The sequence below is a fragment of the Choristoneura fumiferana genome, chromosome 12 (assembly GCF_025370935.1).
Source record: "Choristoneura fumiferana chromosome 12, NRCan_CFum_1, whole genome shotgun sequence".
Classification (NCBI taxonomy): domain Eukaryota; kingdom Metazoa; phylum Arthropoda; class Insecta; order Lepidoptera; family Tortricidae; genus Choristoneura; species Choristoneura fumiferana.
In genome coordinates, this window is record NC_133483.1 from 21236285 (window position 1) to 21253741 (window position 17457).

Sequence of the window (17457 nt, forward strand, 5' to 3'; positions counted from 1 at the left end):
AACACCCTTTTTTTAGTTACGGGTTTAAAAACAGATGACAGCAGGGTGTCATTAATAAGGGTTTTTCGACAGGCGAAATATCGCTAGATGGCGTTAGTATCGTAAGGTTCGTTTGACGTTTCAGTCTTGCTTGCGATTGGCTCATTTAGGCATATAACCAATCACAAGCGTGATAGAAATTATACTAACGCCATCTAGCGATACTTCGCCTGTCGAAAAACCTTCATTGGGCATTATTGTGATGAGCAGTCAATTTACCTTATTACAGATCCAACGCTCTGGGTATGTCTATATACTCCATTTATTTTCACACTTGAAACTTAACGGTAAAATTTGCGCACGTTTTAAATGAAACAATGAAACTATTTAAAACTTAACTTTAACTTCTATAGTAAAAACAAAAGCGTAATAAATACCGCTAATAAATGTACATGTAGGTACTTTTTCAAACCTGCGAAGGAATTCAATGGTGTGTGTGAACTTCCCAATCCGCACTGGGCCCGCGTGTGAACTACTGCCCAAGCCCTCTCATTCTGAGAGGAGGCCTGTGCCCTGCAGTGGGACTTATATAGGCTGGGATGATGGATGATGTAGGTATTTTTAGTCAATTTGTGTTCGAAATACCGAGAAACGTGTGTTACAATTTGACCGTTAATTCAAACCTTAAATTAAACGGAGTAGTATAGCAACGTGAAAAGTAAAATTTGTTTACTAGATTCACGCGAGAGTATAATTATTTAGTAGGTATCGTATCAGCACGCTCAACGTTTCGGATTCACCTAGTTCTAATAAAATCCTTGTGCCCGATACTCCTTATGATATGGGTTTGTAGAGCGAACAATCAGGGCGCTACAGAAATTGTCCACATTATTCAATCGTTAGTACTTATCGCTAGTACAGTCGAGGCAATAAATATCTACACAACCACCGCTTCAAATGCATATTACGTATCTTATTATTGAAAACACCGATATGACCTTCAAGTTTTCAAGAAAAGAGCGTACTCCTACCTTAAAGGCCGGCAACGCACTTGTGACTCTTCTGGTGTTGCAGGTGTCCATGGGCGACGGTAATCGCTTACCATCAGGCGATCCGCCTGCTCGTTTGCCCCCTATACCAAAAAAAAAAAAAACAGCCGTGGTGGCCTAGTGGTTTGACCTATGGCCTCTCAAGCACAGGGTCGTGGGTTCAAACCGGGGTTCGCACCACCGACTTTTTCGAAATTTATGTGCGAAATTACATTTGTAATTTACGATTATGGGGTTTTGAATAACGTGTTTTAATAGTACCCTTTTTAAATTTTCAGCAACATTGGGCGCTCCGTGCCCGATGCCAGACCCGTCTTCTTACTGTCTCAACGGAGGCACTTGCCTGTACTTCGAGCTTGTGCAAGAGCAAGCTTGCAAGTAAGTAAATAATCTTCTCTACTAAGTTTCGAAAATATCATATCTTGTGTGTATACTATTTCGCTCTTAGTAAGCCTCGATGTTTTTTTAAGGCTTACATTTTACAGCAAACAAAAATAATCTATGGTAGAGCAAGCTTGGATAGATGGCGTGGGTGCACGGAACGGCGCACGCCTACGGGCGCGGGTGCAGCAGGGCCACTACGAAACTCGAAACTCGAACTTCGTATCGTACTGACCCTCTCGCTCTCGTAGTATATAGTATAAGTGTAAGAGGGACCGCACGATACGAACTTCGAGTTTCGAGTTTCATAGTAGCCCTACAGGTAAAATCCGTCGCACATGACTCGTGCAGATAGCGCTGCTTAACTTTTCAATAGACACCCACCCGCTCAGTGTCAACCGCGCCAGCTAGCGTAGTCTCAGTGTTGTACCACCGACTGCCTCATTTATGTTTTGAACATTCCTTTCCAGATGTCCGGAGGGCTTCAACGGCCAACGCTGCGAGAACAAGGATATTTCGAATAGCAGCAGTATGTATCATTCCTTTAGTTGCAAACTGGGGCTTTCCACGTCCTACTACTGTTAGCTGGCGTTACGGCGCGACACCACAATACTATCTGAACTAGGTCACGGCAGAGGAACTCTTGATCTGCTAGCCGCTTACTAGAACTTCTACTACCTGAGGCCGTAGTGCTTAACGTTTCTGACGCTCGCGATTGCAATCATCAGACAGTTTTTGTATGCAAAGTCTGTCATTTTGATCGCGATGGCGAGCGTCAGAAAAATTGTATTCAGTAAAGCATTTATACAGTAAAAAATGGCTAAAGGGGTTTGAAAACCAATCACTTCTCGTTAAGAATTCATCTGAAAAGTCTAAAAAGTTTTAATAAGCGGCCCGCGAGACATTGCAATACACTTGCAATAGCAATGTAGAAAATGCGTTTCCGCTCTTTGAGACCTATTTCGCTAATATTACCAACTATTAGGTACTCGGCATGTAATTTCGCTTACATATCACATCTGTAAGAGCGCTTAAATTTCATGCTTCGAGTTAGTACTGAAGTGGTCTTTCTATTAAGTTGCGAGTCTACAGTGTAAGGTTTTGACATAACGAAAAGTTTCAAAGACGTTCGAATAAACGTCTGAATTACCAAAACCGCCAAATTGGCAGCGCCTCTAGCGGGGGCTATTGGCAACATACTGTTGTCATTGTTTTGACACTTTTACACGAACGTGTTTGAGACGTGTGTTGTGACAAATACTTATGCGATATGCTAAAAGACTTAGGAGATCGAGCATTGAGTGGACCTTCAGTATTTTTCAATTTTGTGGTATAACCCACCTTGTTCCAGTTTTTATTATAATTGCTCGAGACGTTAGGTACCTACGTTCGATGCATTCGAATGTTGGACTGTAAATTAGTGTTTGACAATCGAATCACGATTCGTCTATGGTTAGTTTATTTTTTATAGATTTACGCACATTATTTTCTCATTTGAGTTCACTAATGCACTTTTGTAGATATTTTTCTAATTTCGAATATTACTTATAAAAGTAAATATGTAATAGGATATTAAATTTTTAATGAGACGCGCTTTTGGTAAATCATTTTGCTAATGATTGATTGTGACTTCGAAAGCATTTGAAATGAAAGAGAATGGCTAAAAATATAACATACCTACATTTTGAATGCTGTAAGTATAAGGGGCCAGCTGTTAGCGTGGTTATTTAAATCGTAAACATCTAATTTTAGCTTCTACCTGGTGAAATACTCGGGAAACTCTTGATTCTCTCATTATTGTCGAGAAAACATGATGTTCCTGTTTGGGTTGTATGCCCAATTACCGCATTTAGCTGTTATTTTCATATTTTAGCTTTAAAATATTTTAAATTAGCGAACGGCTGGCCCGGTGAGATTGTTATATTAAGTTTTTACAAACTCTTAATGCAGTTTATGAATAATTAGACGCTTATACGTGTAGATTTAACTAAACATAGGTCACGATTTTTTTGTTCATTTTTATCCTTTGTTCAAAATTATATCCTAATTCACTGATGTTGTAAATATTTTACATTATTATGTACACATAGTTATTACTATTTGTATTTTTTTTAAATATTAACAATTAAGGTTTGATAGTCTGTAATTTTCTGAGACTTTCAAATTGTGTACATATCTAATAGGATAAGGGTTTACTTAAAAAATATAACCAAAATACTAACTTTATTTGCTATGCGAATATTGCAATCGTAACTTTGCGATTGTCAGTCAGTTGTTCTAATTTTATAACTATAATAATCTATAGACAATTTTTTTTTGCTCGAATTTTATACTGACCGATAAGAGCCTTGAAGAACATTAGGTATACTTTGTGGCTTTATGTGTGAACAATTTTAATTGAAACTGCATCTTTTGCATAATTTTAAGCAAATTTGAAGGATTGTATTCTTAAAAATAAAATGAATATAGTTACTATTATTATTAAAACTTAATATAACATAGTTCGCATAGCAAGTAAAGGGATTCTCTAAAATTAATAAATAAAGGTCTGAAAATATTCCGTTACAAATTATTGGTCCTATTTCAATCCACCTAGTCAAAACACAGTTTAACTAGCTAGGTAGACCTAACTTAATTTTATTAATTATGTATGATTTTATGAGTACTTACTGCTAATTTGAATGATAGTCGAGTTTATGATGGTTTTTTTTTCTACTCTATTTCAAGCAATCATTCAACGCTATTATAATATGGGACCGAACTTACATAGTTTTGTTATTGTTTGATATTTCATTTTGTATAAAGTACTTCTATTAATTATTAAGTTCATTATTTATGTGTAATTAAAGTAGAAAGGGACTATTTATTTTTATGCGATTGAGGATTTTTGGGCATTAAGCCGAAGGTTAAGTGAGGTCACATTAAAAAAATAAACGTGAGAAATAAATCATAGACAAAGTCATTTGACAGTTTGGGTTTTTGTGACTTCACATCACCTTTCACCCAAGTATTGTCTCACAACAAATATAAAGATGCGTTCTATTCGGTTAAGTCTATGTAATGGGTCAAACAAAATCACAATAAAAGAATGAGTGTTGGAATTAACAGAGAGGAGATATTTTGTTTTTCTTTTAAGTTTTCCTTTACCTGTATCATTTTTTATGTGGGCACACAGTATCATACTATCTATGTTATTTTAGCCCCCTAATCAAAAAATGTTGCAAGTATTTGACCTAAAATAGACTGAGAGCACAATTCGAAAAACAATAAATGGTATGTATTCTAAATTAAGTTTTTTTTGCACTGATATAACACCCCGCACTCATTTTTGTACAAGTATATAAATGTAACTTGATACCTTAGTATATAAATGTAACTTGATACCTTAAAATAATCTAGTACCTACACACCTAGTGAAAATCCAACTTATTTATGTCTACATATTTTTTTGTTTGGATTTTTTTTATAAGTGGAGCCACTTTTAAATGTGTCGCCATTTTTATATAAAATACTTACAGATTGTTTTTTTTATAATTTGACAGTTAAGTTGAATTTAACAAAGGTTAAAGTTACATTTAATATGAAGTATGACACTACTTAGATATAAATTACAAAAAAATACAATTAGTTTTCCATTGATTAAATTAAATGTGATGCCGTCTCTGTTTGTTTTGTTCGAATAGACGGAGACGGAATCACATTTATCCGTCAAATAAAATTAATAAAGCAGTTAGTCCACCGCTTCCGAGAAATCTGATACCTACGTATATACCTAAATGTAAATTAAATAAGTAAAACAAGTTAATATGCCCATCTTGCCACTGAAAACCCATACCTATGGCCCTACATACCCTAATAGCGGTACTTCGTTTGGCATCGTCATTTATCTCTTACTTTTGGCAGCAGCGATGGACAAACGGCCTTTATTTACATCAACATTTAAAATACCCACAGTTCACTGAAACATCTATTTCTAAACTAATAAGTTGAGAAGCGATCTAAGTTGTGTTGAACAATATAATAATGTAGTGTATACTTTAAACTAATCAATGCTTTATGCAGTACTAATAAAGCATGCATTAATGGGGCTGCAATCTCTCTCTTCTCAGTAATAAACTTTTTATTTGTTGTGAGATAACAAGGTATAAAATCAAATTAATATGTCGCATGTGCCTAAAAACAAACGACACTCAATCTTTTTTTTTCTTCAGGCATGAACGAACCGGTGTGGAGGTGAATGGACCACACAACGAAACGACTGAAACTGATTTGAATACTATACGGGATACTTATGAAGAATTCTTCACAGCGAAACGCCACGTTTACCAGATTCATTAGCATTTTAAAAGAAGGACGCCAATATTTAAAATTAAACTCAACGATAAGCGCCATCTAGTGTTAAACAATCGTAACCATAGGTATTTCCAGATTCTAACGATAGATGGCGCACCTAACTTCTATTACAAAGGAGAGCAAGACAATCATAGTGGACTAATGTTATGAAAGCCACTTCCTAACTCGCAACTAGTCCTTTCTTCAGCTTTGAACATGTAACAGTTCATCACAATATTGATAAGTTATCCAATATAGTATACCATGCATCAGCCAGCCCCTACTACGAAAAGGATTGTATATTGTCAAGACAGCATTCCAGGAGAGCTAGACATACTAACCGCTTCGTAATGCGTTTCTTTTTCACATGCAATAAAAAAGGACATACTGTTTTAATCACGTTGGGAAAATTCAGAAAGTATGGTTGGTTTTTTGGAGTCTTTTTGTATTTTTTATTTCAACTCCAAATTTGTTACTTTTACGGGGGGGGGGGTTACGGGTTTTGTATTTTCGATAAATTCAGAGAGGTTTAAAATAAAGAGGTTCGATGATATTATAATGGTATAGTGATTGCCAACGAACTTTTATAGATACAGCCAGTGTCTTGGTCTTTGTAAAGTTATAAGACTTTTCTGTAACAGACGGCTAGCATTGACGCCTTTTAATTCAGGAAGGACCCAGTGACAAGCACACTAGTTCAAAGGTTTTCAATCGGTGTGCTGCGGCACACCGTGTGCCGCGTATATTTTCAGGTGTGCCGCGATCGCCGCGAAGTGTATGCGATTCATACAAAAGGTGTCAACGAGACCCTATTAATAAGCCTCCGATGTCCGTTTTGTTATACATATTATGGGTATACTGTATGGAACCCTTTAGGTACTTGGCTATTTTTTACTGGCGTGCCGTGGTGAAACTTTGATGAACTAAAAGTGTGCCGTTAAAACCAAAAGGTTGAAAACGCCTGCACTAGATAAACCGGTGGTAGCAAGATAGAAGGGGCTGCGATTTCGCGCTGTCATCGTTCATCCACCGTTACCTCTCATATTTCGTTTTCTAGATTTTTTTTACCGTACAACGGCAAAAACTACTAGACACTGGCAAAATTGTCCTCCAATGGATAGAGCCATATTTTTTTAAAGAACCAACAAGATAGAAGGGCAATAAACGCATCAGCTTCTGTTAGCTGTTCTGATGCAGCATTCATAGTTTCTCTTAAAACCGTTTAAACGATCTTAGATTCACCCGCTTCCATTATGCCGCAGTTTTTAAAAAGCGTTTTGATTAAATTTCAGTAGGTAAATTAAAAATAAATATGAGTCTCGAAATATGTATATTTATACATATACGTAACGAGCGAGTGGCATTTTTTCAGAATTCTCCGATCTTGGGCAAGTAATAATTTTGACCTCGAAGCTTCAAAAAGTTACTATTGAGAATATTCCATGACAAAAGTGACAAAATATCGTCCGGACTGATCAGTTGAGTGGGCAAATTAGTAGCGACATCTACTTAATAATATATTAAAAAAATTACTGAATCTCAGTTCACCAGTGAACTTATAATATTTTAACTAACTAATATCGTCATTATAACAGGATTGTTCAGATTCGACAATTCTAAGAGCGTGGGTGAATATTATTTTATGTTTTACCCTTACCATCAAAGCAAGGCTCGCGATTTTGACAGCAGGGTTATTTATAATTATTATACTCGAATAAATCAGAACTAATCTATACCTCATGGCGAAAGAAATAAACATTTAAAATCGTGCAACATAAAAATTCACAGTATACTTACTTTAAATATCTAGGTTAAAAATCATAGAAAGTGCTATGTACTGAACTATCACAGCTGCTTTTGCAATGTAGCGAATGCCGCATGACTTTGTAGCATTGGGAGAGGATGTGGCACGATGTAAAGACTAAGCTAGGCTTAAACAAACCAATTTAACATCAATTCTAAGTATTCTAATTAATGAATAGGGCACAATATTGATAAACTTTTTGGCTGCGTACGCCATCTAGAATCATTTCCAGGTAAGTTGGCTCAACGCTTGAGCTTAGCGCCATCTTTTGATGCGTTCCGATACTGCCCGATGAAATGTTAAGTTGTATTAACAATTTTTGTACAGTATTATTTGCTGAATAGATGTTATTTATTGTAACTTTAAATTGCTATTTTGTAAGTGCTTAGTTTGTTATATAATAAATGAATTATTAAAGTACAAAAGTGTTTTCATCTCTCCTGTTCGGAAAGTTTAATTTTCATGGGTAGATAGCCGGGTGGAAAATTGCGTTTTCATCTCTAGGGTGGAAAGTATTTTTTTTTTCACGTTTCGGCATGGCCATCTAGATGCACGTCACGAAGGAGCTTATATACAACACTGGAGGTTGAACGCCGAACATCCGTTTAAAACAAGGAATTTGATCTTTATTACAACACGAACATATACCACTTTAGTTAGGTTAAGAAAGAGATGGAATATATAAATAGTAACAAAGGTCAAACTTCAACGCGTTCAACCTCCAGTTTTGTAGGCATATAAACTCCTTGGTCGTGACCAACTCGATTTTTTTTTATACTCGGCCGAGGCAAGTGGCCAGGTCGTAAAGGTACCGTTGGAGGTTGGATATAAGTAAATTCAATTTACTGAATACTGAAACGCAATTTAATGATATTCTATTTTTTTGTACTATTTTACTTTTCTCACAGTCGAAATGAAAAGTAGAAATTACCCATTTCCCCTCGAACTATTGGAATATCTCAGGTGAAATGGGTCACTTTCCACCCTTGGTTATCAATCTAATATTTCTTTTCTTTTAAACCACTATGAGCCCAATTTCAGAATGTTTTTTGAAAATATCTGATATAACCTAACGGCAAGCAAAATAGGAAAATTAAAATAAATAAATATGTTTTAACTAAGTACATATTTATTTTAATGTTACTTACGAATTAAAATACTATGTATAATTTTTCACTAACATTTAAAAGCCAATCGTGTGAAACAAGCTGTATACCTTATGAAATAAGATTCAAAATTACATAACAAAAGGTCTTGACATTGGCTATTAAATAAAAGTGGAAATAGTACAAAATGTAAAAGCTATAAAAGTAAAATTAGTTCACTGAAGTTATGTACAAAATAAAAACCATACCATAAAATGATGTTCTACACCAAAAAGAGTTAGATTTATAAAACCTAATAGCCAATTAGAAACACTATTAAATCTAAAATTGTTGATTATGATAGTGATTTTTCTTCAGCTTTCTAGAAAATGTAAATTTACGTGCGATATGTTGAAAAGCCATTGGTTTAATTAGATAGTACAGTCATCACCAAAAGTAGCTATACACTTTCGTACTTTGCCGTTTTACAGCCACGTACCTACTAACGCCATGCAAGATTGTCAATGTGTCAATGCGACAGAGCAAGAAAGTGATCCGCTACTTTTGATGCTGACTGTACTACGAGCGTTTCAACCTATATCCTCTGTTGAAGAAATTAATAGACCATAGACCGCAAAGCCTCTTCTGGAAGCGGCCTGCATCCACCGTGAACCCGCGGCTTTTAGCTTTATCTCGTGGGACGACCTATACCGTTCTTGCCGATTCGCGGTCGCAGAGAACTTTTCTGCCCCAATGGTCGGCTGTTTCTTTAATCTTTGGCCCACAAACTATATCTATGCCAAAAACACAAACACACTTTCGCATTTATAATATTTGCTGAAACGCTCATAGAACTACCTGATCAGTACAAAGGTATTTTGATGGAGACAACATGCATTAAACTGTGTAACAATAGAATTAACCGCAGATCGCCATGTTACTACCCTCCAGTAGCGTGCCTTACAACTCGATTATCACCGGAATGCCTATTTTTCAACGTGACGTAAGTGATGGCAAAAGGTAAAGGTTGAGTGCTAACTTCTGTCATACTTATCCGAAGTCATTCAGTCTTCGGGTTGCCTAAAGAAAATGTACACTACACGCAGCGGCGGCCTTAGGGGGTGGCGAACAGAGCAATCGCATGGGGCCTCGCTCTTGCAAGGGCCTCGAGCAACAACCCAAGCAAATTTTAAAAATATAGATTTTTTAACATGTTTTCGCATCACATACTTTTCACGAAGGACAAAGGGCCTCGCAAAGACATGCCGCCCGGAGCCTCGCAATGGTTAAGGCCGCCGCTGACTACACGCCACTGCTATCAAAAACTATATAAAACTCGAAAAGTAACTACATCCCTGGCATGTAACAATCACAATTTTATCTTAATATTTCTTAAGAAAGGTATTAGATAATATCAAATAAGAATGATTTCGCTTTTTGAATCAACCTGTACTTAATAATTTTGTGATACTCAGATAGACAATCATTCAATTTAGGTTTTGTTAATTATACTATACTACACTTGTGCTTAACATAAGGCAGCTGTGCTCATCCAACCTTCATACAATCATACTAAGCACAGGTAGATGAGGTAGTTAAAAACACAATAATTATAAATGTTTTTGTAAAATAATTTACAAAGATATTCATATTCCAGTAAAGGGACACTACTGCAGCTAACAAAAAAATTAAAATAACATCTTTATAATATTAGTATAGATATACACTCACCAACTCACATTTACAAATTATAATAACAATATAGAGTTGCAAGCAAAAAAGTGACTAAAAGCGAACTTGTTATAAATTTTTACACTAGGTACAGTTATGTAATATTTAAATTTCACATCGTACAAAGATATTACATAAATCGTTGTTTAAATAACATTCTACATAAAAAGGTTGGATTCTTGGATTACCATATAAATAAATAAATGAACAAACGGTTTTCGAAATTACGTACTCAATTAATTGACAGTTGATAAATGTTATTTATGCGAAATTATTATGTGGGTGGTCATTGGTTGACATATTCGCCATTACATATAGTAGCGTTTTTACGCTTTGTAGCGAAAACTGCCTATATATATATAGAGAGAACCTAACTATCATGTTCCCAGCACTGAATATGCTAATGATTATTACTTAATGTATGAAAACAATTAAATTTTCACTTAAAATACTGCACATGTCTAGACATATTCTCTATGGGACGTCTGTAATCACTAACTAAACTACAGATTGATTCAAAAGAGCTGGCTCAAATAAATTCAACGAAAGTAATGTCCACACTGGGCCCGCGTGGGAACTATGGCCCAAGCCCTCTTGTTCTGAGAGGAGGCCTGTGCCCAGCAGTGGGACGTATATAGGCTGGGATGATGATGAATGTCACTTAGACATTTATGTAAATGACTGATGTCCAGACATTTTCATATTTGTGTGAAGTGTATTCAAACAAGTAACATATAGTTAATTTCATTCACTCATTCAATCCATTTGTGCTAGCTCACATGAATCAACCTGTACTTGATACATCAAAAATTTACATTTCATACACAAAACAAAACATACATGCTGCACTTAAAATCAAGTGTCATTTCAATTACAACACAGACTGAATGACACAGCTGCCTAAAACTAAACTTAAACCAATCTAATCAATCAACTTATAACTAACTACAGTTTCTACTTTGTTGAGACCAGTGGAGAACGCTTTGAACTGAACATTCTGTGCATTCTGTATAGCTACTGGTTCAGCCTCCGCCCACTTTTCTGGCACATCGCAATCCGTTTTGGCATGTACTAGTACATCAAATGAACATCGACAGTCAAGGAACGGTAAGTAAGATATCGTAGCAGCTACTTGTAACATAACATCTCTTATTTCCTGCTGTATCTTTTTTAATTCTTTACTGCTCACTGTTTCATTCTTTTCCTTTGACAATGCGGCGTCTCCATCTTCGTACTGAACGTTGAAGTCCCAACACTCAAGGACTTCTTTGTTTGCCACGTTGAGGATTATGAGAGACAGTTTGCTGACTTTTTTCTTGACTATCCACTCTGGAAGGAGGAAAGTGGTACGTTTATTTTAGAAGAGAATTGTTAAATGAGGCACTAATGGGGTGCAGTTCATTTACATCTGTATACACTGGGATATTATGTCAATAATGCACACTGATAATTTGTGCACTTACATAATTTATACAGGCGAACTATTGTTTGTTGATTATTAAACGGTTCCACCCTGGGCCATGATTCAATTTGTTGAACCATAGGATCTCAATTACATATGTATTTAAAAGTTGAAATCTAAGATTTCAAAAAGGCCACCAAAATAAAATATGTGCTGGAAGTAATGTTTTTATTTACATGTTGCCAAGCTCCAATATAGAAAAGCTTAAAAGTTTGGACACTACAAAGCAAAATCTGTAATTATTGTTAATTGTTTAAACATAACTTAAATTGTTATGTTCTATGGTGGCAGCGGACAGGTTCACCCAATTAACTAAAAGCCCAACAAAACAGACCAGATAATCTGGACATCTCAATGTTTTGGAAGTATTGAGTCTTTCAATGAGGCTGGCATAGCCACACAGGTGCACTTAAGCCTCGAAAAAAAAAACCAGACTGGCCAGACTTGTATTTCATCATCATATCAGCCGTAGGACGTCCACTGTTGGACATAGGCTCACACCTCCAGTTCCACTTGTACTATTTGGCTTAACATAGCTCATAAACGCTGAATTGGTCTGTGCTTAAGCTCGACACGTGGAAATTCGGTATGCATATATCCAAAGAAGTATACCTTCGCTCTGTGTAAGGAGATTGGTCAGAAAGCTCTTTATTTGAGCATCTTCTGAAATGAGCAGTGTTATTCCATATTGCTGCTCTGCCTTGAACGTTTCAGGGGGATATAAACCTCTTTGGAACAGAACTGAGTTGATCGCGTATTCTGAAATGGTAAAAAAATCATAATACAACTACAAAAACAACTAAACTTGCAATAGTTCACTTTACGATTAGAATAATGATAGGTTTTAACTTACTTAGGTATTCGCAGATAATTTGAGCAGAACCACGTAGAGTAATACTATTTTTGGTTTGCTGTTGTGACATTTTGAAATAATTATTTAAAGGAATAAAAGAACTAACGAAATAATAGCTCAACAATGAATACACATCACACCGAAGTCCGTTGGAGTTTTGAAGTTTCTTTGACAGTTTGGTTTGTTCGACACACGGTTTCGTTTGGGACTGAAACCTGGAACGGGAGCTGCAACGAAGTTTTTTTTATTTCATTTTAGTTTGACCAAGCTTGGCCAAGCTAGGGCCAAGCAAAATAATGTGTGACAAGATTCTACTAAATGATGAATGGTTAACGGCGTAAAAACGGGAAGTACTTAGGAATAAAAAGATAATCTGGCCCCATACTACGAAGTGCAAAATTCAAACTTAGTATCTTACCGTGCCTCTGACGCTTATAAAGCCCTACTGTTCTCTTTATAGTTTGTGGACTTAATGCTACATTTACACCCTTGCCAAGCTTCGGCAAGCTCTCACAAGCACAAGCGTGTAAACGGCCCGTTTGGCTATATAGGCTTGCGTGAGCTTGCCAGCGCTTGCCGCCGTGGTCCCGGCATTTCGTTGAGTGGCAAGCGACCGTGTCCCGGCACCCTGTCAAAAACCCTTGAGTGGCAAGCGACCGTCTCCCGTCCCGTCGTCGATTTTAAATATAAATAATAACCACGGACTTCATATCATATCTGTGATAATAACTGATAGAACTATTTTTGGCTTGCTCATTCTTGTAAAATGCGTTCGTAAATAGACAAGGATGCCATTCATTAACGGCCGCAACAACGCTAAGAAATTTCTTTCTATCGTTTACTTACTCAAGTTTTACTGTGTGATCGCTGACGTGCGCTAATATTTTTTGAAAACCTCGTAAGTATTATATTATTATTTGCTATTGAAAGATTATAAAAGGGCTTTGTTTCAAAAATAAATTAATATTTTACGAAATAAATCAGTGTTTTCGACAAGTAATATTTTTATTTTGTAATTATAGTTATTTTAATACACGGCTGAGAAAAATTTGGTTGTCAGATATTTGATAATGACTAATAAAATTCACAGAAATTGAAGGTCCTTCATTGTTATTTAATTACACATGCCATTTTATGCTAAACTATCACTAAGTAAGGCTTATATATATACTTATAACATTAAAATGATTTTTTCGGTGATATTTTTATAAAATACGCAAATTCGCGAAATTAATTCAGGCGTGTCATTGCCACTCAAGGGAGATTTTTTCTAAATGGCCGCGCTACCTGACGGTAAATTTTAAATATGGCGCCCGCCGCCACTCCAAAGGTTATCTGTTCGTGTTGTGTCGTGACGCATCAGAACGGTATCGTTTTCATACATTTTATATACTTGCGTTCATATTTATCTCATGCAGTGTGTTGTGACGGCTTGTGTTGTGTTGCATCACAAGCACAGAGAGAGAGAGAGAGAGAGAGAGAGAGAGAGAGTCACAACACGACAGATAAAATGTGAACCAGGCTTTACTGTCGCTGGAGCTCTCGCCGTACGGACGTACATATGGAATAAATTTTAGTGACCATTATGAGTGATTGGACTAACGAAGAAATTTTATCCTTTTTCTTTAAATAAAAATATGTCAAGCTCAACACAAGAGCCGAAGCAGCTTCGAGATCCACGTCTGCCATGCTTGCCTGTCCGGAATACACTGACGCGCTTGCAAGCGTGTAAATGGCGTTCAAGAGTTTGTATAGTCTTGGAGCTTGGAGTTTGTAGACGCTTGGCAAGCCTCGGCAAAGGTGTAAATGTAGCATAATGATACGATATGCGCTCGGCATGATAGAATGGTAGAATAGAAAGTATTTCATGATGGTCAAAGTAAAAAGATAAAGACTTCTCCGTTCATCGAAAACGCGCTTTCAACTAACTTAATGAACTAATTCCAGTTTCCGTATTGTTTTTTTGGCGGGAAAAGCTGTAAAGAAAGAAAGATGTATTGATTTAGCGTTTCGACACTACAAAATAATATTATTGTCCGTGATTATTGTCACTGTAAGCCAGAAATTTCCAATTCAATCGGAAACAAATAAATAAATAAATGAACATAGCACATAAAAAGCATTGCGAAAAAAAACTGTAATTTTCCATTTAAACTCTGTCAGTATATCAATAAATAAATAAAGAAATAAAGTAAGTTAAATTGAAGCGCCATAACAAAACGAAATGTCAATTTACCTGAACTAAAAGCGTACTGTAATGTGATCAAAATCAAAATCAATCAATTATATACTCCTATTCCTACCTATCCTAGTACCTAAACGTAAACTAATAATAATAAATAATGTTCAAATCGAAACAAGCTCCTTTGGAATATTTTGTAGTATCTAAAAAGTTCGACACTTAAAAACAATTCCTACTGTGCTTGAATATGGGTAGGACTCGACGTATACGAAGCCAAAAGGCGCGTAGCTTTAGGACTTGCAGTGCTGAAAGTGAATTAATTCAATTAAACTCGTGGCTCGCTAAAGAGGGCATGTTTTACAACAACAAACTAGTGTTAGCGGTGTTCGATGCTACAGGTCGTGGCGTTCTCACGAAAAAGAAGATAACACCAGGAGAAGAACTTATGAATTTACCTCTTAACTTAACTATCAATGTGACCAGTATTTTGATGGATGCTACATTTTGTAATATATTCTTGGAAAACAAGAAACTTAGTTTCTTAGAATATAAGCATTCAGTGTCATTTCAGGCGTTAATGGCATTTTACTTGACGTTTTTACGATCACAGGGTAAAAAATCAAAGTGGTTTGTGTATTTAGAGAGCTTACCTAAAGAGTATACTGTACCATATTTTTTGCCAAATGAAACAAAAGTATATGTAGACACAGATATATTAGCTGTAATAACTAAACAAAAATATATAATTGACACATCATTCCTTATTTTCAAAGATATTTTGAACCATAGTACAAGCGAGGAAAGCAATGTTATTAAATTTAAACAAAATTTTACACTGTCTATTTATGAATGGGCATATTTTACTGTCAATACTAGATGTGTTTATATGGATTTAAGTAATGTTATAGATCTGAAAAATGTTGAAAACTCTGTACTGAGTCTTATTACTGATAATACCAAGATATCGTTATGTCCCTTCTTAGATATGATCAATCATAGTCCCAATGCCAAAAACGAGACAAAACTTTTGGTCAGTAAGAACATAGAAAATATAAGTTTGACAAACCTAAGCCAAAACTTATTTTCTGATGTTAGATTTTCCATATACACCAAAAACAATTTTGATCCCTATACAGAAGTATTTATATGTTATGGCGACAGTCACAATTTAAAACTAATCACAGAATACGGATTTTTCTTGCCTGCCAATGAACTGGATTACGTAACTTTCAATTTTGATGACATCATTGTATTTTTAAAGAGCAAAGGTATAAAGCTATCGCAGGAACAAATTTCATTTGTTAACAGCCATAGTTTAGGTAAGGACCTATACATCGACTTGAGAGGCCTCAGTTTTAACTTTTATGCGCTTCTTATGGTTGTTAAGTATTTCTATGATGGAGAAAAGGATGTCAGCAGACTGATCTATTCTGCTGCCATTTGCTCAAATGATAGAGCTCTCAATGAACTAATAACACCAATGGTAGAGAAAAAACTTAGTGAAATCAAAGAAGCAGTTAGTAAATTAGAGTCTTATGAAAATTGTGTCATTATAAATAATTGTGTTTCACTTATGTGTCAATATGTTAATATATTAGAGAAATTTATTAAATGTTAGAATTAGCAATAGTTGTTTTATTACATTAGCTTTTGTTTCTCAAAAATTTCAATGAATCTCGAGTCCTACTGGTTATGCAGAATTTTGATGGATGAAATCAATATTTTTGGGTTGTCTTGAAGCATTTTTGGCTTTTTGGCACGCAGACTTAAAATGTTTTCCAGTTTTGAAAGAAAAGGAGTAATCTGAGTCTACGTAACACATGTTTGCAAAACAGGAAGAGTATGTAATATGAGCACACAATGTCATGATTGGTGTTGGTTTGTGCCATGAAAGTATGTCCTTATTTTTATTACTTCCATAGTTGGTGCCCACAGATATGATATCTATTAGTGATGTAACGAATATTCGCATTCGCAAAATTTCTGCGAATGTTTTGCGAATATGAATATCAGAAAAAATAGATAATAGATAGGTTAATAAATATATTCATTCTTATGTTTTTTATAATAAAAAATTACTTAATCTCGTAATCACATTATCAGTCTTCACTTAATCATTTGATATTATTTATTTACTTACTTTGCGATGCGTTCGTATAAACTGGGTAATTCTCGCTCGGAACAAAGTACAATCGGAACGTACTTTGTTCGAACGAGACTGCCATAGACAATTTGGCGCCAAAACGAAAAATTGAATATTCGCATTCGCGAATGTCGGTAGCAGATATTCGCATTCGCATTCGCAAATGTTCAAAAAATGACATTCGTTACGTCACTAAGATCTATATCTGTGTTGGTGCCCAATTGGTCTGAAAAGAAAGTGGCGGCAAATTGACAAATATGCAACTGGGAGCACTCAGATGCGCGTAAACATTTTTCCAGTGCGTGTAGTTCGCACTCAAAAGATGTGGGGACCGAATACACAGCACAAACTCGTGCACAGCCTGCAAAAAAGAACGTATCTATCCTTTCCTATGCTGTCGGGTAATAAGAGTATAAATACCTCTCGAACGGAATCCATGGAGTAAGTATATTTTTA

General features: G+C 35.6%; 3 protein-coding genes across 3 annotated transcripts; 2 read left to right on the plus strand and 1 right to left on the minus strand.

Moving 5' to 3' along the window:
- Positions 1-1312: 1312 nt before the first annotated feature.
- On the plus strand, positions 1313-4725 carry LOC141433590 (toxin Bcs III 15.09-like). The gene is made up of 2 exons (XM_074095697.1): positions 1313-1406; positions 1880-4725. Exons 1-2 carry the CDS (start codon positions 1330-1332, stop codon positions 1992-1994), a joined length of 192 nt encoding a protein of 63 aa, XP_073951798.1. The 5' UTR covers positions 1313-1329; the 3' UTR covers positions 1995-4725.
- Positions 4726-8530: 3805 nt separating this feature from the next.
- Positions 8531-12849, minus strand: LOC141433591 (mitotic spindle assembly checkpoint protein MAD2A-like). Its single transcript, XM_074095698.1, has 3 exons — positions 12677-12849; positions 12436-12582; positions 8531-11690 (listed from the first exon to the last, which is right to left on the minus strand). Exons 1-3 carry the CDS (start codon positions 12744-12746, stop codon positions 11284-11286), a joined length of 624 nt encoding a protein of 207 aa, XP_073951799.1. The 5' UTR covers positions 12747-12849; the 3' UTR covers positions 8531-11283.
- A 2058-nt stretch (positions 12850-14907) lies between these two features.
- Positions 14908-16509, plus strand: LOC141433855 (SET domain-containing protein 4). The gene has a single exon (XM_074095954.1). The coding sequence runs from the start codon at positions 15106-15108 to the stop codon at positions 16474-16476; it is 1371 nt and encodes a 456-aa protein (XP_073952055.1). The 5' UTR covers positions 14908-15105; the 3' UTR covers positions 16477-16509.
- Positions 16510-17457: the final 948 nt, after the last annotated feature.

What these genes read in the sequence shown, in the direction of transcription:
- LOC141433590 (XM_074095697.1), top strand. Translation starts at nt 1,330, where the DNA reads ATGCCAGACCCGTCTTCTTACTGTCTCAACGGAGGCACTTGCCTGTAC. An exon ending in GTGCAAGAGCAAGCTTGCAA is followed by an intron (nt 1,407 to 1,879) that starts GTAAGTAAATAA and finishes ATTCCTTTCCAG; the next exon opens with ATGTCCGGAGGGCTTCAACG.
- LOC141433591 (XM_074095698.1), bottom strand. Translation starts at nt 12,746, where the DNA reads ATGTCACAACAGCAAACCAAAAATAGTATTACTCTACGTGGTTCTGCT. An exon ending in AATTATCTGCGAATACCTAA is followed by an intron (nt 12,583 to 12,676) that starts GTAAGTTAAAAC and finishes TTACCATTTCAG; the next exon opens with AATACGCGATCAACTCAGTT. An exon ending in TCTCCTTACACAGAGCGAAG is followed by an intron (nt 11,691 to 12,435) that starts GTATACTTCTTT and finishes TCCTCCTTCCAG; the next exon opens with AGTGGATAGTCAAGAAAAAA.
- LOC141433855 (XM_074095954.1), top strand. Translation starts at nt 15,106, where the DNA reads ATGGGTAGGACTCGACGTATACGAAGCCAAAAGGCGCGTAGCTTTAGG.